A 24,625-nucleotide genomic window follows, 5' to 3' on the forward strand; every position below is an offset into this window, starting at 1 on the left:
CGCGCTGCCGCCGGCCGAGCCCGGGGCCCCGGCCGGTCCCGGAGCGGGCGGAGCGGGGCCGGGGTGACCCCGCCTGGGGCTGGGGCTGCGGGGGAAGCGGGGGTCCGGCTCCGGCCCTGTCCCCCCTCAGCCTGCGCGGGGTCCCACGCGCGCTCCCGATGAATTTTCCCCGCTTTTATTGGGATTTCCTGCGCGGGCGGCGCAGCGCCGGGGTCACCCCCGTCCCCTTGTCCCCATCCCTGTCCCTCCGGGGCTCTGTGGCGCTGCTCCGGGATCCTTCGGATCCGCAGCGCCCGGGGATGCTCCGTCCCCATCCCGGGCACGGCGCACGGAGCGCTCCCGGCCCGCCCGCGTGGAAGGGTTTTTGTTCCGCCGTGGCCCGGCGCTTTCCAGGTCCGCGGCATTCCCGGCCCCTCGCTCCTGGCGCCTTTCCCGGCTCCAAAGAGCGCACGGGCCCCGATTCCAGCTGGCTCAGCACTTCTCGGGCTGTCAGGAATTTCCTGGCGCAGGCTCCGGGAGGCTGCAAGATCCCGCTCCGCGATGCCTTAAAGGAGCCGCGGCTTTTCCCGGCTGGAAAAACCCGACAGGAATCCTGCTCCGGGGGTCCCTCGCAGCCCGTAAGGGAACGGGGTCAAAAACGCACCCAGCGCGGGTTGGGAGGGACACGGGGACAGCGACACAGAGAGGACGCGTGGGGCCGCGGCTCCAGAAGGTTCCAGAAGGTTCCAGAGGGCCCCGTGGTTGTCGGGGCGCCGCCGCGTCCCGTTGTGACGCGATGCCGGCGCGGCCCCGAAGGTTCCCGCTCCCAGCAGAGCCCCAGCTCCAGGATCCCTCTGGAGATGCCCCCGGAGAAGCCGAAGCCCAACTCCCGGCCGGGCCGGGGGCTGCGGAGGCTCCGGATGCAGCAGCGGGAACTCGGGGACGCGCAGGGATGCCGAGGGACGAGCCGGGGCGACGTCCGCGGATGCAAAGATCTGCGCCGGTGGTTGGATTTGATCACCCGAGAGATGTCCCACGTGGAAGAACTCGTGGACCGAGAGCTGTGCCGGGAGAAAGCCAGGAGAGGCCAGGAACCGAGCCAGGGGCAAGGCGACGGGAACGGGGATCCGTCCCAGCGGGAAGAACTCCCCAACCAAGAGCGGCGCCAAGGGGAAGCCATTGGATCCCAAGAGCTGTGCCAAGGGGAAGCCAATGGATCCCAAGAGTGGTGCCAAGGGGAAGCCAATGGATCCCAAGAGTGGTGCCAAGGGGAAGCCAATGGATCCCAAGAGTGGTGCCAAGGGGAAGCCAATGGATCCCAAGAGTGGTGCCAAGGGGAAGCCAAGGGATCCCAAGGGGAAGCCAATGGATCCCAAGGGGAAGCCAGTGGATCCCAAGAGCTGTGCCAAGGGGAATCCAAAGGACCCCAAGAAAAAGCTAAAGGATCCCAGGAGCGGCACCAAGGGGAAGCCAAAGGATCCCAAGGGGAAGTCAATGGATCCCAAGAGTGGTGCCAAGGGGAAGCCAATGGATCCCAAGGAGAAGCCAATGGATCCCAAGGAGAAGCCAATGGAGCCCAAGAGCAGTGTCAAGAAGAATCCAATGGATCGCAAGAGCGGCACCAAGGAGAAGCCAATGGATCCCAAAAGTTGTTCCAAGGGGAAGCCAATGGATCCCAAGAGTTCTGCCATGGGGAAGCCAATGGATCCCAAGAGTGGCACCAAGGAGAAGCCAATGGATCCCAAGAGAAGCGCCAAGGGGAATCCAATGGATTCCAAGAGCAGCACCAAGAAGAAGCCAAAGGATCCCAAGAGTTCTGCCAGGGGGAATCAAACAGATCCCATGAACAGCGCCAAGGGGAAGCCAATGGATCTGAACAGTGGTGCCAAGGAAAAGCCAATGGAGCCCAAGAGCGATGCCAAGGAAAAGCCAATGGAGCCCAAGGGTGGCACCAAGAAGAAGCCAAAGGATCTGAAAAGTTGTGCCAAGGAGAAGCCAATGGATCCCAGAGCGGTGCCAAGGAGAAGCCAATGGATCCCAAGAGCGGTGCCAAGGAGAAGCCAATGGATCCCAAGAGCAGTGCCAAGGAGAAGCCAATGGATCCCAAGAGCAGTGCCAAGGAGAAGCCAATGGATCCGAAAAGTTGTGCCAAGGAGAAGCCAATGGATCCCAAGAGCAGTGCCAAGGGGAAGCCAATGGATCCCAAGAGCAGTGCCAAGGAGAAGCCAATGGATCCCAAGAGCAGTGCCAAGGAGAAGCCAATGGATCCGAAAAGTTGTGCCAAGGAGAAGCCAATGGATCCCAAGAGCAGTGCCAAGGAGAAGCCAATGGATCCCAAGAGCGGTGCCAAGGAGAATCCAATGGATCCCAAGAGTGGTGCCAAGGGGAAGCCAATGGATCCCAAGAGCAGTGCCAAGGGGAAGCCAAAGGACACAAAGACCTGTCCCGGTGGGAAGACGTCACCGGCCGAAGGAAATCCCACTGGGAACACCGCACCGACCGAGGGAAAGCCGAAACGTCCCCGAAGCGGTGCCGACGGCAAGGCCACAGAGCCCCAGAGCTGTGCCAGGGGGACGCCAATGGATCCAGGAGCGTGTCCCAATGGGAACATCTGATCCACCAAGAGATGTCCCGAACGGAAGAACTCCTCCACCAAGGGACGTCCCACACGGAAAACATCACCCACCAAAGGCCGAGCCAAGGAACAGCCAAGAGACACCAAGAACGGCGCCAAGGGAACGTCAACGCATACAAAACTCTGTCCCAATGGGAAGACTTAATCCACCAGGAGATGGCCCAAATGGAGGAATCCATCAACCAAGAGACGGCGCAAATGGAAGAATCCATCAACCAGGAGACGTCTCAAATGGAAGAATCCATCAACCAGGAGACGTCTCAAATGGAAGAATCCATCAACCAGGAGACGTCTCAAATGGAAGAATCCATCAACCAGGAGACGTCTCAAATGGAAGAATCCATCAACCAACAGACGTCCCAAATGGAAGAATCCATCAACCAACAGACGTCTCAAATGGAAGAATCCATCAACCAAGAGATGTCCCAAATGGAAGAATCCATCAACCAGGAGATGTCCCAAATGGAAGAATCCATCAACCAAGACCTGTGCCAAGGAAAAGCCAAGAGACCCCAAGAACGGCACCAAGTGAAAACCAATGGATACAAAACTCTGTCCCAATGGGAAGCCTTAATCCACCAGGAGATGTCCCACATGGAAGAATCCATCAACAAAGAGACATCCCACATGGAAGAACCCACCAACCAGGAGATGCCCCAAATGGAAGAATCCATCAACCAGGAGATGTCCCAAATGGAAGAATCCATCAACCAGGAGATGTCCCAAATGGAAGAATCCATCAACCAGGAGATGCCCCAAATGGAAAAATCCATCAACAAAGAGATGTCCCAAATGGAAGAATCCATCAACCAGGAGATGCCCCAAATGGAAGAATCCATCAACCAGGAGACGTCTCAAATGGAGGAATCCATCAACAAAGAGATGTCCCAAATGGAAGACTTGGTCAACCAAGACCTGTGCCAAGGAAAAGCCAAGAGACCCCAAGAACGGCACCAAGGGAAAACCAATGGATACAAAACTCTGTCCCAATGGGAAGCCTTAATCCACCAGGAGATGGCCCACATGGAAGAATCCATCAACCAAGAGACATCCCACATGGAAGAACCCACCAACCAAGAGATGCCCCAAATGGAAGAATCCATCAACCAGGAGATGCCCCAAATGGAAAAATCCATCAACAAAGAGGTGCCCCAAATGGAAAAATCCATCAACCAGGAGATGCCCCAAATGGAAGAACCCAACAATGAAGAGACGTCCCAAATGGAAGAATCCATCAACCAAGAGATGCCCCAAATGGAAGAATCCATCAACCAGGAGATGCCCCAAATGGAAGAATCCATCAACTAGGAGATGTCCAAAATGGAAGAATCCATCAACCAGGAGATGCCCCAAATGGAAAAATCCATCAACAAAGAGGTGCCCCAAATGGAAGAATCCATCAACCAGGAGATGCCCCAAATGGAAGAACCCAACAACCAAGAGACATCCCAAATGGAAGAATCCATCAACCAAGAGATGCCCCAAATGGAAGAATCCATCAACCAGGAGATGCCCCAAATGGAAGAGCTCACTGGCCAAGACAATGGGACACCACGACACACCCAGCGCAGCGTCCAGGGAATGTCAAGGGATGCAAAACTCTGTCCCAACGGAGAACTCCATCAACCAGGAGACGTCCCGGTGGGAAAGACTTCCCTGACCAGGAGCCGTGCCAACACAGCAGCGGGCACACCCCTGCCCACTCCACCGGCGCCCTCCAGCCCCGCCCATCCTGACCTTTCCCACCCCCGCGGCCGCTCTCCGGACCCCGGCACCGATGCCAGCTTGGAGAAGTTCAGCGTTCCCAGGGAGTCCATCCTGAGTTCCCCCTTCTGACCCACCTGGCTGAAGCCCACGGGGAGAAATGGTTCCTGTGTGCCCCCCAAAAAGGCAGCGGGTGCCCCAAGGCCCGGAATGAAAGGAATGAAAGGAAAGAAAGGAATTCCTGAATTCCTGCAGCGCTCTCGGCTGCTGCTGAGCCCCGGGAGGGGGTTGAGTGCTCCAGGAGGGGCTGAGTGCTCCAGGAGGGGGCTGAGTGCTCCAGGAGGGGCTGAGTGCTCCAGGAGGGGCTGAGTGCTCCAGGAGGGGCTGAGTGCTCCAGGAGGTGCTGAGTGCTCCAGGAGGTGCTGAGTGCTCCAGGAGGGGGCTGAGTGCTCCAGGAGGGGCTGAGTGCTCCAGGAGGGGTTGAGTGCTCCAGGAGGGGGCTGAGTGCTCCAGGAGAGGTTGAGTGCTCCAGGAGGGGCTGAGTGCTCCAGGAGGGGCTGAGTGCTCCAGGAGGGGGCTGAGTGCTCCAGGAGGGGGCTGAGTGCTCCAGGAGGGGGCTGAGTGCTCCAGGAGGGGGCTGAGTGCTCCAGGAGGGGCTGAGTGCTCCAGGAGGGGCTGAGTGCTCCAGGAGGGGGCTGAGTGCTCCAGGAGGGGGCTGAGTGCTCCAGGAGGGGGTTGAGTGCTCCAGGAGAGGGCTGAGTGCTCCAGGAGGGGGCTGAGTGCTCCAGGAGGGGCTGAGTGCTCCAGGAGGGGGCTGAGTGCTCCAGGAGGGGCTGAGTCCTCCAGGAGGGGCTGAGTGCTCCAGGAGGGGCTGAGTGCTCCAGGAGGGGGCTGAGTGCTCCAGGAGGGGCTGAGTGCTCCAGGAGGGGCGGAGTGCTCCAGGAGAGGGTTGAGTGCTCCAGGAGGGGGTTGAGTGCTCCAGGAGGGGCTGAGTGCTCCAGGAGGGGCTGAGTGCTCCAGGAGGTGCTGAGTCCTCCAGGAGAGTCTCCAAATTTGGGGTGTCACCGTGGAACGGAGGGGGCTGGGAGCAGGTTGGGTGCAGGGCAGGGACTCGTGGAATCACGGAGTTGTTTGGGTCGGGAAAAAGCCTCCGAGATGATGGAATCCAGCTCTGCCAAGGCCACCAGTGTCCATGTCCCAAGTGCCACATCCACAGGGCGTTAAATCCTTCCAGAGATGGGGACTCCACCTTCCAGGGCTGGACAGCCCCTTCCAGGAAGGAATTTTCCCAGTATCCAATCTGGCCCAGCCCGAGGCTGTTCCCTCTCCTCCTGTCCCCTGGGAGCAGATCCCAACTCCCACCCAGCTCCAGGAGTTGTGCAGAGCCCCCCCTGATCCCCCCTTTTCTCCCTCAGCCTCTCCTGGAGCTCCAGACTCTCTCCGTCCATCCCTTGGAGCTCCGGCGTCACCCAGAGTCACCAAACCCCGAGGAACGACCCCGAACTCGCGCCCTGGGGTAACTATACAGCGAGAACCTTTATTTCTGGGGGACACCCCACAACCGTCTCTCCCACCGCCGGACCATCGGAGACCCGGCTCCAACCCTCTCCCAGCTTTGGGTTCAATCCGCTCCCAGCTCCGATTTCTTTTTTTCCCCGACCCCCGAACGAGCGAGGGAATCCGAACGCACGGAACCGCCCGGGCCCCGAAGCGTCGCTCCCGGGGAGCTCCATCACCTGGAGCTCGGCTCTTCGCCCTCGTCGTCCTGCTGCTTGGCCATGAATTGCTGCGGAGGAAGGAGAAGACACGGTGCTGAAGGGCCTTCTCCAGGATGGGCCTTTAAAACCTGGGGCCAGGTTCGGTCAGCTCCTCCCAAGGCCAAGGTGGGGTTTATCCCGTGAAACGCCCCCCCAAATTCGGCTCCCGGGATGACACCGACGCGGGGAAGCTCCCGAGGGGAACGTGGCCAAATTTCAGGGGATGGGGATGAAATATTCCCGAACCCCATCGAACGCCAACTCCCGGGGGATTCTCCGTGCCCCCCAATCCAAGGGGTTTTTTGGGGGGGGACGTTCCCGTTTTCCCGGGGCGGTACCTCCATGTTTTGCCGGTGCAGGGGGGTCCTGCAGTGGTTGATCATGGAGGGTTCGTCGGCGTAGAAGAGGGAGCAGATCTGGCAGAAGAAGCCGGCCTTGGGGACCAGGATGTCCAGAGCTGAGGAGACACCACAGTCAGCACACCCAGCTCCGAGGGAAAGTCCAACCTCCCGTTCCGCTCGGCAAAACCGGGGGATTTGTGATTCCTCAGGGGGAAAGGACGGTTCTGGAACGTTCCAAGAACCAGGTTTTTCACCCGAGCTGGTCCCCACCCCGTTTCTATCCACTGGTCATCTCTATCTCCAATAAACACACCGTTTTCTGGGAATAAAGCCACCAATCCCATGGAAGCTGGAGCAGTTCCTGAAGGACTGACCCCATGGAAAAGTGATCCATGTTGGAGCAGTTCCTGAAGGACTGACCCCATGGAAAAGTGATCCATGTTGGAGCAGTTCCTGAAGGAATGGCCCCAGGGAAAGTGATCCATGTTGGAGCAGTTCCTGAAGGACTGACCCCATGGAAAAGTGATCCATGTTGGAGCAGTTCCTGAAGGAACGGCCCCATGGAAGCTGGAGCAGTTCCTGAAGGACTGACCCCACGGAAGCTGGAGCAGTTCCTCAAGGACTGACCCCATGGAAGTTGGAGCAGTTCCTGAAGGACTGACCCCATGGAAGCTGGAGCAGTTCCTGAAGGACTGACCCCATGGAAGCTGGAGCAGTTCCTCAAGGACTGACCCCATGGAAGTTGGAGCAGTTCCTGAAGGACTGACCCCATGGAAGCTGGAGCAGTTCCTGAAGGATTAACCCCATGGAAGTTGGAGCAGTTCCTGAAGGACCGACCCCATGGAAGCTGGAGCAGTTCCTGAAGAAATGACCCCATGGAAGCTGGAGCAGTTCCTGAAGGAATGACCCCATGGAAGTTGGAGCAGTTCCTGAAGGAATGACCCCATGGAAGCTGGAGCAGTTCCTGAAGGACTGACCCCATGGAAGCTGGAGCAGTTCCTGAAGGAATGACCCCATGGAAGCTGGAGCAGTTCCTGAAGGACTGACCCCATGGAAGCTGGAGCAGTTCCTCAAGGACTGACCCCATGGAAGCTGGAGCAGTTCCTCAAGGACTGACCCCATGGAAGCTGGAGCAGTTCCTCAAGGACTGACCCATGGAAGCTGGAGCAGTTCCTCAAGGACTGACCCCATGGAAGCTGGAGTAGTTCCTGAAGGACTGACCCCATGGACATTGGAGCAGTTCCTCAAGGACTGACCCCATGGAAGTTGGAGCAGTTCCTGAAGGACTGACCCCATGGAAGCTGGAGCAGTTCCTCAAGGACTGACCCCATGGAAGCTGGAGCAGTTCCTGAAGGACTGACCCCATGGACATTGGAGCAGTTCCTGAAGGACTGACCCCATGGAAGCTGGAGCAGTTCCTCAAGGACTGACCCCACGGAAGCTGGAGCAGTTCCTCAAGGACTGACCCCATGGAAGCTGGAGCAGTTCCTGAAGGACTGACCCATGGACATTGGAGCAGCTCCTGAAGGACTGACCCCATGGAAGCTGGAGCAGTTCCTCAAGGACTGACTCCATGGAAGTTGGAGCAGTTCCTCAAGGACTGACCCCATGGAAGCTGCAGCAGTTCCTCAAGGACTGACCCCATGGACATTGGAGCAGTTCCTCAAGGACTGACCCCATGGAAGCTGGAGCAGTTCCTGAAGGATTGACCCCATGGACATTGGAGCAGTTCCTGAAGGACTGACCCCATGGACATTGGAGCAGTTCCTCAAGGACTGACCCCATGGACATTGGAGCAGTTCCTCAAGGACTGACCCCATGGAAGCTGGAGCAGTTCCTCAAGGACTGACCCCATGGACATTGGAGCAGTTCCTGAAGGACTGACCCCATGGAAGTTGGAGCAGTTCCTCAAGGACTGACCCCATGGAAGCTGCAGCAGTTCCTGAAGGACTGACCCCATGGACATTGGAGCAGTTCCTGAAGGACTGACCCCATGGAAGTTGGAGCAGTTCCTCAAGGACTGACTCCATGGAAGCTGGAGCAGTTCCTGAAGGACTGACCCCATGGAAGCTGGAGCAGTTCCTGAAGGAATGACCCCATGGAAGCTGGAGCAGTTCCTGAAGGACTGACCCCATGGACATTGGAGCAGTTCCTGAAGGACTGACCCCATGGAAGCTGGAGCAGTTCCTGAAGGACTGACCCCGTGGAATTTGGAACAATTCCTGAAGGACTGACACAATGGAAGTTGGAGCAGTTCCTCAAGGACCAACCCCATGGAACTTGGAGTGACTTCTGAAGGACCAACCCCATGGAAGTTGGAACAATTCCCCAAGGACTGACCCCATGGACATTGGAGCAGTTCCTCAAGGACCGACCCCATGGACATTGGAGCAGTTCCTGAAGGACTGACCCCATGGACATTGGAGCAGTTCCTGAAGGACTGACCCCATGGACATTGGAGCAGTTCCTGAAGGACTGACCCCATGGAAGCTGGAGCAGTTCCTCAAGGACTGACCCCATGGAAGCTGGAGCAGTTCCTCAAGGACTGACCCCATGGACATTGGAGCAGTTCCTCAAGGACTGACCCCATGGAAGCTGGAGCAGTTCCTCAAGGACTGACCCCATGGAAGCTGGAGCAGTTCCTCAAGGACTGACCCCATGGAAGCTGGAGCAGTTCCTCAAGGACTGACCCCATGGACATTGGAGCAGTTCCTCAAGGACTGACCCCATGGAAGCTGGAGCAGTTCCTCAAGGACTGACCCCATGGAAGCTGGAGCAGTTCCTGAAGGACTGACCCCATGGACATTGGAGCAGTTCCTCAAGGACTGACCCCATGGAAGCTGGAGCAGCTCCTGAAGGACCGACCCCATGGAACTTGCTCCATCCCCACAGCCCCATCTCGCAGCCCTGGCAGCAATCCCCTTTCCAAACACCAAACATTGGGAATAAAAACTTGCCAGAGGCTGGGAACCCTCAGGAGACACCACTCTGCCCCCGGCTACTAACCCATAATCCCACCTGGATTTGGCAATTCCAGGAAAGATCTTCCCAGGGTTAAACGTGGACATGGAGAAGCCAAGAAAAACCACGGCTTCTGGGCCCGGACTTTGAGGTTCACCGCGGTTCCGAGGCACAGGAGGAGTTTTCAAAGGGGCAGGGAAGAATCTTCCAGCCGGGAAAAAGCCCGGAGAATTTCAGGGGATCGCTCTGGATTTACCTTTGGGAGCGCTCTGCGCCTTGGGGACACCGGGAAAAGCCGTTTTCTTCTGCTGAGGCTTCGGTTCCGCGTCTCCCCGCTCCCAGCCGAGCTGCCGGAGAAACGCGCGTCGGGACGGGATCGCGGAGCAGAGTCCCGGAACGACGCGACGCAATCGCGGGACCTAAAGGACACGCACAGGGACACCAACTTCCGCCGGCCCGGGCGGCCCCGAGCTCCGTCCAACCCGGCCTCGACGCTCCTCACCTTTAGGCTTGGGGATCTCAGCCGGTTCCTCCTCCGCGTTCGCGTCTCCCAGAATTCCCATTTCTTCCGGTCCTGCCACGGCGACGATGTCTTCGTCGTCCTCGTCCTCGGGAGGGTTCTTACCCGGCAAAGCGCTTTCCTCTTCCTCGTCGCCGACTTCATCGACTGTAACAAAGTTGAGTTCCTCTTTGAGGTGGTTGAAGTCGGCCAGGAAATCGTCCTCGTCCTCGTTAACCTCGTCCAGAGTCACCAGAGGATTGTCCTCGTTGTCCTCCTGGATCTCGTCCACGGTCACCAAGGCGTTGGGATCGTCGGGCAGCCGGGAGGCGGCGCGCTCCCCGCCGTCGGCTTTGCCCTCCTCGGCGGCGGCGGCGGCGGCGGCGGCGCTCAGCTCGGCGGGCTCGTCCAGGGGCAGCTCCTCCACCTCGCCGATCTCGTCCACCGTCACCAAGGGCTCGGCCTTCAGGTCCCGCTCCTCCAAGTCGGCCCGCGGCCCGCGCCCGCCGGGCTCCTCCCGCTCCGAGAGCTCGTCCGGCGTCGGCGGCGCCCGCGGGTCCTTGGCCGCTTCCGACGGCTCCTCCTCTTCCGCCACCTCATCCACCACCACCAGGCCCCGCGGGTCCTCCTCCTCCTCCTCCTCCTCCTCCCCGATCTCATCCAAGGTGACAAAGGACGCCTCACCTCCGGCTCCGCAACTCTTCCCTTTCCTCCGCTTGGACGCCGGCTCCGGAGGCTCGGCTCTGGGAGCTTCTTTTCTCTTCCCCCGCAGCGGGTTGCGCCGCGGGGTCGCCGGAGACTCGGCGTCCTCCAGCACCTCGTCCACCGTGACGAACTCGTCCAGGTTAAACGGGAAGAGCTCGTCCTCCTGGGAAGGGAACGCGGGAACGTCACCTCCGGGAGGAACGTCCTCGCCACGGCTCCGAAGGGGCGGGGGGAACAGTTAAACGCCGAGTTTAACCGGATTTAAAAATGAAAAATTTAACGCGCGGCACCGAGCGATTCGTTCGATTCGACTCGGGTTTAGGCTCAGGGAGCCGAAGGCCTTGGGAAAACACGGCAGCGGATCGTCAGGGGAGAGAATTCCACGGGTTAAAGAAATCGGCGGAGGAAATTCCAATGGGGAAAAAAAATCAACGGAGGAAATTCAGCGGATAAAGGTCAATGGAAAAAATACAATGGAGAAAATTCAACGGAGGAAATTCAGCGGATAAAGGTCAGTGGAGAAAATTCAATGGAGAAAATTCAATGGATAAAGGTCAATGGAGAAAATTCAGTGGATAAAGGTCAATGGATAAAATTCATTGGAGGAAATTCAGTGGATAAAGATCAGGGGAGGAAATTCAGCAGATAAAGGTCAATAGAGAGAATTCGGTGGATAAAGGTCAATGAATAAAATTCAATGGAGGAAATTCAGCGGATAAAGGTCAATGGAGAAAATTCAGTGGAGAAAATTCAGCGGATAAAGGTCAATGGAGAAAATTCAATAGAGAAAATTCAATGGATAAAGGTCAATGGAGAGAATTCAATGGAGGAAATTCAGCGGATAAAGGTCAATGGAGAAAATTCAATAGAGAAAATTCAATGGATAAAGGTCAATGGATAAAATTCATTGGAGGAAATTCAGTGGATAAAGATCAGGGGAGGAAATTCAGCAGATAAGGTCAATGGAGAAAATTCAGTGGATAAAGGTCAATGGAGAAAATTCAATAGAGAAAATTCAATGGATAAAGGTCAATGGAGAAAATTCAATGGATAAAGGTCAATGGAGAAAATTCAATGGATAAAAATTCAGCGGATGAAATTTAGTTGACGGAATTCAATGACAAAATTCAATGGAGGAAATTCAGCGGATAAAGGTCAATGGAAAAAATACAATGGAGAAAATTCAACGGAGGAAATTCAGCGGATAAAGGTCAATGGAGAAAATTCAATAGAGAAAATTCAATGGAGAAAATTCAATGGATAAAAGTCAATGGAAAAATACAATGGAGGAAATTCAGTGGATAAAGGTCAATGGAAAAAATACAATGGAGAAAATTCAATGGATAAAAGTCAATGGAAAAAATACAATGGAGGAAATTCAACGGAGGAAATTCAGCGGATAAAGGTCAATGGAGAAAATTCAGTGGATAAAGGTCAATGGAGAAAATTCAATAGAGAAAATTCAGTGGATAAAGGTTAATGGAGAAAATTCAATAGAGAAAATTCAATGGATAAAGATCAATGGAGAAAATTCAATAGAAAAAATTCAGCAGATAAAGGTCAATGGAGAAAATTCATTGGATAAAGGTCAATGGAGAAAATTCAATAGAGAAAATTCAATGGATAAAAGTCAATGGAGAAAATTCAATAGAGAAAATTTGGTGGATAAAGATCAATGGATAAAATTCATTGGAGGAAATTCAATGGATAAAGGTCAATGGATAAAATTCATTGGAGGAAATTCAGTGGATAAAGATCAGTGGAGAAAGTTCAGCAGATAAAGGTCAATGGAGAAAATTCAGTGGATAAAGGTCAATGAATAAAATTCAATGGAGGAAATTCAGCGTATAAAGGTCAATGGAGAAAATTCAAGAGAGAAAATTCAATGGATAAAGGTCAATGGAGAAAAATCAACAGAGAAAATTCAATGGATAAAGGTCAATGCAGAAAATTCAGTGGATAAAAATTCAGTGGATGAAATTTAGTCGATGGAATTCAATGGATTAAATTCAGCAGATAAAATCAACGGAGAAATTCAGTGGATCAAGATCAGTGGATAAAAATTCAGTGGATAAAAATTCAGCGGATGAAATTTAGTTGATGGCATTCAATGGATAAAATTCAACAGATAAAATTCAGGGGAGGAAATTCAGCAGATAAAAATCAATGGAGAAAATTCAGTGGATTAAATTCAATGGATGAGACCCAATGGATAAAACTCAATGGATGAAATTCAATGGATAAAATTCAGTGGATAAAGGTCAATGGATAAAATTCAGTGGATAAAAACTCAGCGGATGAAATTTAGTCGATGGAATTCAATGGATGAAATTCAGCAGATAAAGATCAATGGAGAGAATTCCGGGGATAAAAATTCAGTGGATGAAATTCAGCAGATAGAAATCAACGGAGAAAATTCAGTGGATTAAATTCAATGGATAAAATTCAGTGGATAAAGGTCAATGGATAAAATGCAATGGATAAAAACTCAGTGGATGAAATTTAGTCAATGGAATTCAATGGATAAAATTCAACAGATAAAATTCAGTGGATTAAATTCAGCAGACGAAAATCAATGGAGAAAGATCAATAAATAAAGTTCAATGGATAAAAATTCAGCGGATGAAATTTTAATAGATGGAATTCAATGGATAAAATTCTGTGGATGAAATTCAATGGAGGAAATTCAGCAGATGAAAATCAATGGAGAAAATTCAGTGGATAAAGATCAATGGAGAGAATTCCGGGGATAAAAATTCAGTAGATGAAATTCAGCAGATAGAAATCAAAGAATAAAATTCAGTGGATTAAATTCAATGGACAAAATTCAGTGGATAAAGGTCAATGGATAAAATGCAATGGATAAAATTCAGCGGATGAAATTCAGCAGACAGAAATCAATGGATAAAATTCAGTGGATTAAATTCAATGGAGAAAATTCAGTGGATAAAGATCAATGGATAAAAATTCAGTGGATGAAATTTAGTCAATGGGATTAAATGGATAAAATTCAACAGATAAAATTCAGGGGAGGAAATTCAGCAGATAAAAATCAATGGAGAAAATTCAGTGGATAAAGGTCAATGGATAAAATTCAGTGGATAAAGATCAATGGAGAAAATTCCGGGGATAAAAATTCAGTAGATGAAATTCAGCAGATAGAAATCAAAGGATAAAATTCAGTGGATTAAATTCAATGGATAAAATTCAGTGGACGAAATTCAGTGGATAAAGGTCAATTGATAAAAATTCAATGGATAAAAATTCAATGGAGAAAATTCAGTGGATAAAGCTCAATGGATAAAGGTCAATGGATAAAAATTCAATGGATAAAAATTCAATGGAGACAATTCAGTGGATAAAGGTCAATGGATAAAATGCAATGGATAAAAATTCAGTGGATGAAATTCAGCAGATAGAAATCAGTGGATAAAATTCAGTGGATTAAATTCAATGGAGACAATTCAGTGGATAAAAGTCAATGGATAAAAATTCAGTGGATAAAATCCAATGGATAAAATTCAATGGACGAAAATTCAGCGGATAAAATCGAAGGGACAAAATTAAACGGATAAAATTCAGTGGATAAAATTCAATGGACAAAATTCAGTGGATAAAGGTCAATGGAGAAAATGCAATGGATAAAAAATTCAGCGGATGAAATTCAGAAGATAGAAATCAATGGAGAAAATTCAGTGGATAAAGGTCAGTGGATAAAAATTCAGCGGATGAAATTTAGTCAATGGAATAAAATGGATAAAATTCAACAGATAAAATTCAGGGGAGGAAATTCAGCAGATAAAAATCAATGGAGAAAATTCAGTGGATTAAATTCAATGGATGAGACCCAATGGATAAAACTCAATGGATGAAATTCAATGGATAAAATTCAGTGGATAAAGGTCAATGGATAAAATTCAGTGGATAAAAATTCAGCGGATGAAATTTAGTTGACACAATTTAATGGATAAAATTCAACAGATAAAATTCAGCGGATTAAATTCAGCAGACGAAAATCAATGGAGAAAGATCAATGAATAAAGTTCAATGGATAAAATTCAGCGATGAAATTCAGCAGATAGAAATCAAAGGATAAAATTCAGTGGATTAAATTCAATGGAAAAAATTCAATGGAGAAAATTCAATGGATAAAGGTCAATGGATAAAATGCAACAGATAAAAATTCAGCGGATGAAATTTAATAGATGGAATTCAATGGATAAAATTCAGTGGATGAAATTCAGCAGACAGAAATCAGTGGATAAAATTCAGTGGATAAAGGTCGACGGAGAAAATGCAATAGATAAAAATTCAGCGGATGAAATTTAATAGATGGAATTCAATGGATAAAATTCAGTGGATGAAATTCAATGGAGGAAATTCAGCAGATGAAAATCAATGGAGAAAATTCCGTGGATAAAAATTCAGTGGATGAAATTCAGCAGATAGAAATCAAAGGATAAAATTCAGTGGATTAAATTCAATGGACAAAATTCAGTGGATAAAGGTCAATAGATAAAATGCAACGGATAAAAATTCAGCGGATGAAATTCAGCAGCTAGAAATCAATGGATAAAATTCAGTGGATTAAATTCAATGGATAAAATTCAGTGGATAAAGATCAATGGATAAAAATTCAGCGGATGAAATTTAGTCGATGGAATTAAATGGATTAAAATTCACAGATAAAATTCACGGGAGGAAATTCAGCAGATAAAAATCAATGGATAAAATTCAGTGCACAAAATTCAGTGGATAAAGGTCAATGGAGAAAATTCTGGGGATAAAAATTCAGTAGATGAAATTCAGCAGATAGAAATCAAAGGATAAAATTCAGTGGATTAAATTCAATGGATAAAATTCAGTGGAGGAAATTCAGTGGACAAAATTCAGTGGATAAAGGTCAATGGATAAAAATTCAATGGATAAAAATTCTGGGGATAAAAATTCAATGGATAAAAATTCAATGGAGAAAATTCAGTGGATAAAGGTCAATGGATAAAGGTCAATGGATAAAAATTCAATGGATAAAAATTCAATGGATAAAAACTCAATGGAGACAATTCAGTGGATAAAGGTCAATGGATAAAAATTCAGTGGATGAAATTCAGCAGACAGAAATCAAAGGATAAAATTCAGTGGATCAAATTCAATGGATAAAATCTAGTGGACAAAATTCAGTGGATAAAGGTCAATGGATAAAAATTCAATGGATAAAAACTCAATGGAGACAATTCAGTGGATAAAAGTCAATGGACAAAAATTCAGTGGATGAAATTCAGCAGACAGAAATCAGTGGATAAAATTCAGTGGATAAAATAAAAGGGACAAAATTCAGTGGACAAAGTTCAATGGATAAAATACAATGAACAAAATTCAGTGGATAAAAGCCAATGGAGAAAATTCAATGGACGAAATTCAGCGGATAAAATCGAAGGGACAAAACTCAGCGGATAAAATTCAAAGGATGAAATTCAAAGGATGAAATCCAACCCACCCCAAAGGAACGGGTGCCCCACCCCAAATGATGCCTCTGATTTTCTCCCGTCGATAATTCCAAATTTCTGTTCCTTTCTCGGCCAAAAAGTTCCACCCCGACCTCGCCTTTTCATGGATATTTAGCACACGCTGGGAAACTGGGATTTGGGGCTGGATTTCTGGGATCTGATCCCAGCTGGAGCCTCCTGGCGGTCCCAGCTCCACGGGCTCGGAGAAAGGGGCTGAGAAATCCAAGGGAAACCGACCCCAAAGGGATTCCGGCATCCCAAAATCCACGGACGCCGCGTGGGAAAAGGGCAGGAATGTGGCGATCCCACCGCGGGGGAAAGATTCCTGAGGGCAGGAACGCGATGGGATCCCGGGACGGTTCGGGTCGGAAAACATCTGAAATCCCACCTCAAGGAACATCCCAAATCCCCTTTATCCATCCTCACCTCCTTCTGCTTCCCAGCGCCGCTTTTCCCAGCCGCGGCGCCGCCCCCGCCGGGAACCTGCGGAACGGGGACCGGAAAAATCCCGTGAAAATCCCGGGAAACGCCGATCCTCGCCCGGATCCAGGAGCCGCTCCGGGGATTTGCCGCCAACGGGCGACACCCGGCTCAGGAGCTCGGAAAAGCCAAATCCCGCGGGGCTTTTATTCCCGCCCCGAGGAACTCGGTTCCGATTCGCCGCCGGAACGACTTCCGGAGGGTTCTCCCGCCCGCACCTCCTCCGGCCGCCCGGGGATTTACGGAAAAAGGAACGAGCGCGGAACCCCGGCGATTCCCCGCCCCGCTCACCCCATTCCCGCCGGGCTCCCGGCTCGCGTCCGACGTTCCGCCGCGGGATTCCTGCCGGGAATCCTTCTCCTGCTGGGCCTGGGCTCTTCCCGCCGGCCCCGGGATTCCCGCTCCCTCTGCGCTGGCCGTTGCCGGCTCCCGGCTGAGCGGCGCTTTTGGGGGGGATTTTCTGCTCCCCGCTTTTTCCCGGCGACGCCTCGGCGACGCCGACGGGGATTCTCCGCTTCAGGATGTCGGGGCACCGACACCACGGCCTTCAGGAAGGTTCTGCCCGGGCGAGGCTGCTTGGGATTGGCGCGGCTCCCGTCCGGTTTGGCGGCTCCCGTCCCTTTGTTCTGCGGGCTTCGAAGCGGATTTCCCGCCTGGATCTCGCTGCCGGAGTTCTCCCCGGCCTTGGGGGAGGATTTTCCCGGCGTTTTCTCCGCTTCTAGCCCGGCTTTGCCCAGAACTTTGCCCGGATTTTCCCCGTTTTTAAGCGCCGACTCCTCGCTCTCCGCCCCGGCCGCGTCCCGTTTTTTTCCCCGGAGCGTCGCCGCTTTTCGGGACGCTTTTCCTCTCGGCGTCGATTTTCCCGACCTCCGCGCCGGGGTTTTTTTCCGCGCCCGTGGCCTCGGCCGAGCTCGGCGACGTTGCGGGGACGGCTCCCGGCGTTTCCCCGCCCGCCGCCGCCGTCGGCTCGCCGCGCAATCCCGGCGTTTCCGCGGCCGGAGCCGAGAGCCCCGAGCCCTCCTCCCGGATTCCCGCCTCGTCCCGAGCCTCTTCCTCCGCCGCTTTCTCCTCCGCCCTCGCTCCGGGCGACGCGGCGCCGGCGGGAATTCCCGTGCCGGCGTCGGCGTCCGTCGCCGCCGCGCTCCCGCCCGCGGCTCGGGGATCTCCTCGGCGGCGTTCAGGGCGGGGGTTTGGCTTTTCCCGGCTTCTCCCGACGGAATGCCGGTCGGTTTTTGCGCCGGTCCCGACACCTCCGGGGGTTTTTTCGAGGCGGAGCTGAAAGAGTTGAAAGGGAATGGAAGAAATCAAATGGTGGATGGGGAGAATTCCCAGAATTCCCGGCAAAGCTCCGGATGGCACCGGCGGGGTTTTGCCCAGAATTCCCAGAATTCCCAGCAAAGCTCCGGGTGGCACCGGCGGGGTTTTGCCCACAATTCCCACCAAAGCTCCGGGTGGCACCGGCGGGGTTTTGCCCACAATTCCCACCAAAGCTCCGGGTGGCACCGGCGGGGTTTTGCCCAGAATTCCCAGCAAAGCTCCGGGTGGCACCGGCGGGGTTTTGCCCAGAATCGGGAATTCTGTGACAAATGGAAGTGAATAATTCATATTTCGGAGATCCCGGAAAATTCCCGTCCCAAAGTCGGAAAAACGGGAATATCCGAGCAAAAAGAAACTCCCGGAAAACGGAATGAGCCCAATCCCGACACAGCAAACTTGGATTTGGGATTGGATTTAGGATGGGGTTTTAATTCGGGTTTAAATTCCGCATTTTCCACGGAGGTAACGCGACCCCGAGGTGGCAGGGGATGGAATTTTCCAAGGAATTTCCGAGGTTCTTCCCCGAAGGAAATGAGTTTGGGAAATGCTGGAATTAGGCAGGGCCTGGAGCGGAATTGCAGCGGAATTCCGGCAGGGAATTTCTGCGCCGGAAGCGGGGAAAATCAGGATTTGGGATCCCCCAAAGGGAATTTCCCGTCGGTTTGACGTCGTTGGCTGGGCTCGGTTTGTTTTCTCATCCGCTGGGATTCGTGGGGAATTCCTGGGATTTACGGAGAATTCCTGGGATTTATGGAAAATTCCTGGGATCCATGGAAATTCCTGGGATTTATGGAAAATTCCTGCGATTCGTGGAAAATTCCTGGGATTTATGGAAAATTCCTGGGATTCAGGGAAAATTCCCGGGATTCAGGGAAAATTCCTGGGATTTATGGAAAATTCCTGGGATTTATGGAGAATTCCCGGGATTCAGGGAAAATTCCTGGGATTTATGGAAAATTCCCGGGATCCATGGAAAATTCCTGGGATTTATGGAAAATTCCTGGGATTCGTGGAAAATTCCTGGGATTCATGGACAAGTCCTGGGATTTATGGAAAATTCCTGGGATTCAGGGAAAATTCCTGGGATTTATGGAAAATTCCTGGGATTTATGGAAAATTCCTGGGATTCAGGGAAAATTCCTGGGATTTATGGAAAATTCCTGGGATTTATGGAAAATTCCTGCGATTCGTGGAAAATTCCTGGGATTTGTGGAAAATTCCTGGGATTTATGGAAATTCCTTGGGATCCAGGGAAAATTCCTGGGATTTATGGAAAATTCCTGGGATTCAGGGAAAATTCCTGGGATTTATGGAAAATTCCTGGGATCCATGGAAAATTCCTGGGATTCAGGGAAAATTCCTGGGATTTACGGAAAATTCCTGGGATTCAGGGAAAATTCCTGGATCTATGGAAAATTCCTGGGATTTATGGAAAATTCCTGGGATTTATGGAAAATTCCTGGGATTTATGGAGAATTTCTGGGATTTATAGGAAAATTCCTGGGATTCAGGGAAAATTCCTGGGATTTATAGAAATTCCTGGGATCGATGGAAAATTCCGGGGATTTGTGGAAAATTCTTGGGATTCGTGGAAAATTCCTGGGATTTATGGAAAATTCCTGGGATTTATGGAAAATTCCTGGATCCATGGAAAATTCCTGGGATTCAGGGAAAATTCCTGGGATTTATGGAAAATTCCTGGGATTCAGGGAAAATTCCTGGGATTCAGGGAAAATTCCTGGGATTTATGGAAAATTCCTGGGATTTATGGAAAATTCCTGGGATTTATGGAAATTCCTGGGATTCAGGGAAAATTCCTGGGATTCAGGGAAAATTCCTGGGATTTATGGAAAATTCCTGGGATTCAGGGAAAATTCCTGGGATTCAGGGAAAATTCCTGGGATTTATGGAAAATTCCTGGGATCCATGGAAAATTCCTGGGATTTATGGAGAATTCCTGGGATTTATGGAAAATTCCTGGGATTCAGGGAAAATTCCTGGGATTCATGGAAAATTCCTGGGATTCATGGAAAATTCCTGGGATTCAGGGAAAATTCCTGGGATTTATGGAAAATTCCTGGGATTCATGGAAAATTCCTGGGATTCAGGGAAAATTCCTGGGATTTATGGAGAATTCCTGGGATTCGTGGAAAATTCCTGGGATTTATGGAAATTCCTGGATCCATGGAAAATTCCTGGGATTCGTGAAAAATTCCTGGGATTCATGGAAAATTCCTGGGATTCGTGAAAAATTCCTGGGATTCGTGGAAAATTCCTGGGATTTATGGAAAATTCCTGGGATTCAGGGAAAATTCCTGGGATTTATGGAAAATTCCTGGATTCAGGGAAAATTCCTGGGATCCATGGAAAATTCCTGGGATTCGTGGAAAATTCCTGGGATTCATGGAGAATTCCTGGGATTCAGGGAAAATTCCTGGGATTTATGGAAAATTCCTGGGATTTATGGAAAATTCCTGGGATCTGTGGAAAATTCCTGGGATTCAGGGAAAATTCCCAGGATTCAGGGAAAATTCCTGGGATTTATGGAAAATTCCTGGGATTTATGGAAATTCCTGGATCCATGGAAAATTCCTGGGATCCATGGAAAATTCCTGGGATTTATGGAAAATTCCTGGATTCATGGAAAATTCCTGGGATTTATGGAAAATTCCTGGGATTTATGGAAAATTTCTGGGATTCAGGAAAATTCCTGGGATTTGTGGAAAATTCCGGGGATTCATGGAAAACCCGGCCTGGATCCATGGAAAATTCCTGGATCCATGGAAAATTTTTGAGGATTTTTTTGGAAATTGTTGAGGAGTTTTTGGGGGAATTTTTGGGGATTTTTTGAGGATTTCTTGGAAATTTTTGAGGATTTTTTGGGGATTTTTTGAGGATTTTTGGGGAATTTTTGAGAATTTTTGGGGGAATTTTTTTAGGACTTTTTGTGGATTTTTTGGGGCCTTTTTGAGGATTTTTTGGGAACTTTTTGAGGATTTTTTGGGAATTTTTTGAGGATTTTTGAGGGCCTTTTTGAGGATTTTTTTTGGGGATTTTTTGAGGATTTTTTGAGGAATTTTTGAGGATTTTTTGGGAACTCTTGAGGATTTTGGAGCGATTTTTTTTTAGAGGGATTTTTTGGGAAAGCTTCGTGAATTTTGGGGGGGAATTTTGTGAATTTTTGAAGATTTTTTGGGGGAATTTTTGAGAATTTTTGAGGGAATTTTGGTGAATTTTTGGGGGGAATTTTTGAGAATTTTCGAGGGAATTTTCGTGAATTTTTGAAGATTTTTTTGGGGAATTTTCGTGAATTTCTGAAGATTTTTTGGGGGAATTTTGTGAATTTTTTGGGGAATTTTTGTGAATTTCTGAAGATTTTTTGGGGGAATTTTTGAGAATTTTCAAGAGAATTTTCGTGAATTTTTGGGGGGAATTTTAGTGAATTTTTGACTATTTTTCTGGGGAATTTTTGAGAACTTTCAAGGGAATTTTTGTGATTTTTTGTGGAGGAATTTTTGTGAATTTTTGGGGAATTTTTGAGAATTTTCAAGGGAATTTTCGTGAATTTTTGTGGAGGAATTTTTGTGAATTTTGGATGATTTTTCTGGGGAATTTTTGAGAACTTTCGAGGGAATTTTTGTGAATTTTTGTGGAGGAATTTTCGTGAATTTTTTGGGAATTTTTGTGAATTTTCAAGGAATTTTCGGGAATTTCTGTGAATTTTTGGGGAAATTTTTGTGAATTTTTGGGGGGAACTTTTGACAATTTTTCTGGGGAATTTTTGAGAACTTTCGAGGGAATTTTTTGTGAATTTTTGTGAATTTTTTCGGAGGAATTTTTGTGAATTTCTCAAGACTTTTCTTCTGGGGAATTTCTGAGGGAATTTTCCGATAATCATTCCGAAGGGCAAACACCGGATAAAATCCCCCCAAATCCCCCCAGTCCCCGCTGGCCGAACCTTCCTCCGCTCGCTCCCGTCCTCGCTCTTCACTTCCTTCCTGCCGCGCCCTCGGCCTGGAAAGCGAAAGCCGAGGTGAGGATCTCAGGGGCCGGGGGATGGCGGGCGGGATTCCGAGAGGAACCCAGGGATGGGGCCCGACCCCGTTCCCGAGGTGTTCCAGCACCTGCACCCCTGGGAAATCCTCAATCTTGGGGGGAAATCCCAATCTTGGGGGGCAAAATCTCAATTCTGAGTGAAATCCCCAATCCTGGGGGAAAAATCCCAAACTCTGGGTGGGAAAATCCCGAATCTGGGGGGAAATCCCGAATCTGGGGGGAAATCCCGAATCTGGGGGGGAAAACCTCAATTCTGACAGAAAATCTCAATTCTGAGGGGAAAATTCCAAACTCTGGGTGGGAAAATCTCATTCTGAGTGAAAATCCCATCCTGAGGGGAAAATCTCAATTCTGAGGGGAAAATTCGAAACCCTGAGGGGAAATTCCCAATTCGGAGTGAAAATCTGAATCCTGAGGGGAAAATCTCAATTCTGAGTGAAAATCTGAATCCTGAGGGGAAAATCCCAAATTCTGAGGGGTAAATTCCAATCCTGAGGTAAAAATCCCAAACCTGAGTGGGAAATCCCGAATCTTGGGGGGAAAATTTCAATTCTGACAGAAAAATCTCAATTCTGAGGGGAAAATCCCAATCCTGAGGTGAAAGTCCCAAACTCTGGGTGGGAAAATCCCGAATCTTGGGGGGAAAACCTCAATTCTGACAGAAAATCTCATTCTGAGGGGAAAATCCCAAACTCTGGGTGGGAAATCTCAATTCTGAGTGAAAATCCCAATTCTGAGGGGAAAATCTCAATCCTGAGGGGAAAATTTGAAACCCTGAGGGGAAATTCTCAATTCTGAGTGAAAATCTGATCCCTGAGGGGGAATCCCAAACCTGAGGGGAAAATCCCAAACTCTGAGGGGTAAATTCCAATCCTGAGGGGGAAAATCCTGAATCTTGGGGGGGGAATCTCAATTCTGAGGAAAATCCCAAACCTGAGGGGAAATCCCAAACCTGAGGGGAAAATCCCAAACTCTGGGTGGGAAAATCCCGAATCTTGGGGGAAAATCTCAATCCTGAGTGAAAATCCCCAATCCTGAGGGAAAATTTCCAATCCTGAGCAGAAAATCCCAAACTCGGGAAGGGAAAATCTCAATTCTGAGTGAAAATCTGAATCCTGAGGGGAAAAATCCCAAAAGTGAGGGAAAATTTCCAAACCTGAGGGGGAAAATTCCAAACTCTGGGGGGAAAAAATCTCAATTCTGAGAGAAAATCCCAATCCTGAGGTGAAAGTCCCAAATCTTGGGGGGGAAATCTGAATCCTGAGGGGAAAAAAAATCCAAACTCTGGGGGGGAAAATCTCAATTCTGAGTGAAAATCCCAATTCTGAGGAGAAAATTGGAAACCCTGAGGGGAAAAATCCCAATCCTGAGGGGAAAATCCCAAACTCTGAGGTAAATTCCAATCCTGAGGGAAAAATCCCAAACTCTGGGTGGGAAAATCCTGAATCTTGGGGTGAAAATCTCAATTCTGAGGGAAAATCTGAATCCTGAGGGGAAAAACCCAAAAGTGAGGGAAAATTTCCAAACCTGAGGGGGAAAAATCCCAAACTCTGAGGGGTAAATTCCAAACCCTGAGGGGAAAAATCCCAAACTCTGGGTGGGAAAATCCTGAATCTTGGGGTGAAAATCTCAATTCTGAGGGAAAATCTGAATCCTGAGGGGAAAAACCCAATCCTGAGGGAAAATCTCAATTCTGAGTGAAAATCTCAATCCTGAGGGGAAAAATCCCAAACTCTGGGGGAGAAAATCTCAATTCTGAGTGAAAATCCCAATTCTGAGAGGGGAAAAATCTCAATCCTGAGGTGAAAAACCCAAACCTGAGGGGAAAATTCCAAACTCTGGGGGGAAAATCTCAATTCTGAGTGAAATCCCAAACACTGAGGGGAAAATCCCAAACCCTCAGGGGAAAATCTCAATTCTGAGGGGGAAGTCCCAAACCTGAGGCAAAAATCCCAAAGTGAGGGAAAAATCCCAAACCCTGAGGCAAAATCCCAATCCTGAGGGAAAATTCCAATCTTGAGAGAAAAATCCCAAAAGTGAGGGAAATCCAAAAACCCTGAGGGAAAAATATCCCAACCCCAAGAGAAAAACCCCAACCCTGAGGGAAAATCTCAATCCTGAGGGAAAAATCCCAATTCTGAGTGAAAATCTGAAACCCTGAGGGAAAAACCCAAACTCTGAGGGAAAAATTCCAAACCTGAGGGGGAAAATCCAAACTCTGGGGGGGAAAATCTCAATTCTGAGTGATAATCCCAATCCTGAGGAGAAAATTGGAAACCCTGAGGGGAAAAATCCCAAACCTGAGGGGAAATCCCAAACTCTGGGTGGGAAAATCCTGAATCTTGAGGTGAAAATCTCAATTCTGAGGGAAGATCCCAAACTCTGGGGGGAAAATCTCATTCTGAGTGAAAATCCCAATCCTGAGGGAAAATTTCCAATCCTGAGCAGAAAATCCCAACTCTGGAGGGGAAAATCTCAATTCTGAGTGAAAATCTGAATCCTGAGGGGAAAACCCAAACCCTGAGGGAAAAATCCCAAAAGTGAGGGAAAATTTCCAAACCTGAGGGGGAAAATTCCAAACTCTGGGGGGGAAAAATCTCAATTCTGAGTGAAAATCTCAATCCTGAGGGGGAAAATCCCAAACTCTGAGGGGTAGATCTGATTCCTGAGGGGAAAAATCCCAG

The 24,625-nt window shown here is 49.5% G+C and overlaps 2 protein-coding genes across 2 annotated transcripts; one reads left to right on the forward strand and one right to left on the reverse strand.

The window, feature by feature from the left end:
- Positions 1-2,605: 2,605 nt before the first annotated feature.
- On the forward strand, positions 2,606-3,922 carry LOC120748363 (uncharacterized). Its single transcript, XM_040054501.1, has one exon. It carries the CDS (start codon positions 2,606-2,608, stop codon positions 3,920-3,922), a length of 1,317 nt encoding a protein of 438 aa, XP_039910435.1.
- A 1,908-nt stretch (positions 3,923-5,830) lies between these two features.
- On the reverse strand, positions 5,831-21,899 carry LOC120748365 (zinc finger protein 638-like; the record flags this gene model as incomplete). Its single annotated transcript, XM_040054502.1, has 8 exons — positions 5,831-6,104; positions 6,414-6,532; positions 9,634-9,796; positions 9,880-10,744; positions 16,515-16,571; positions 16,860-17,082; positions 17,350-17,843; positions 21,844-21,899. Coding segments are annotated over 8 exons (2,243 nt in total), but the record flags the coding sequence as incomplete, so codon positions are not given.
- Positions 21,900-24,625: the final 2,726 nt, after the last annotated feature.

Source organism: Hirundo rustica, unplaced genomic scaffold (assembly GCF_015227805.2).
Source record: "Hirundo rustica isolate bHirRus1 unplaced genomic scaffold, bHirRus1.pri.v3 unplaced_BUSCO_63198at7742, whole genome shotgun sequence".
Taxonomy (NCBI): domain Eukaryota; kingdom Metazoa; phylum Chordata; class Aves; order Passeriformes; family Hirundinidae; genus Hirundo; species Hirundo rustica.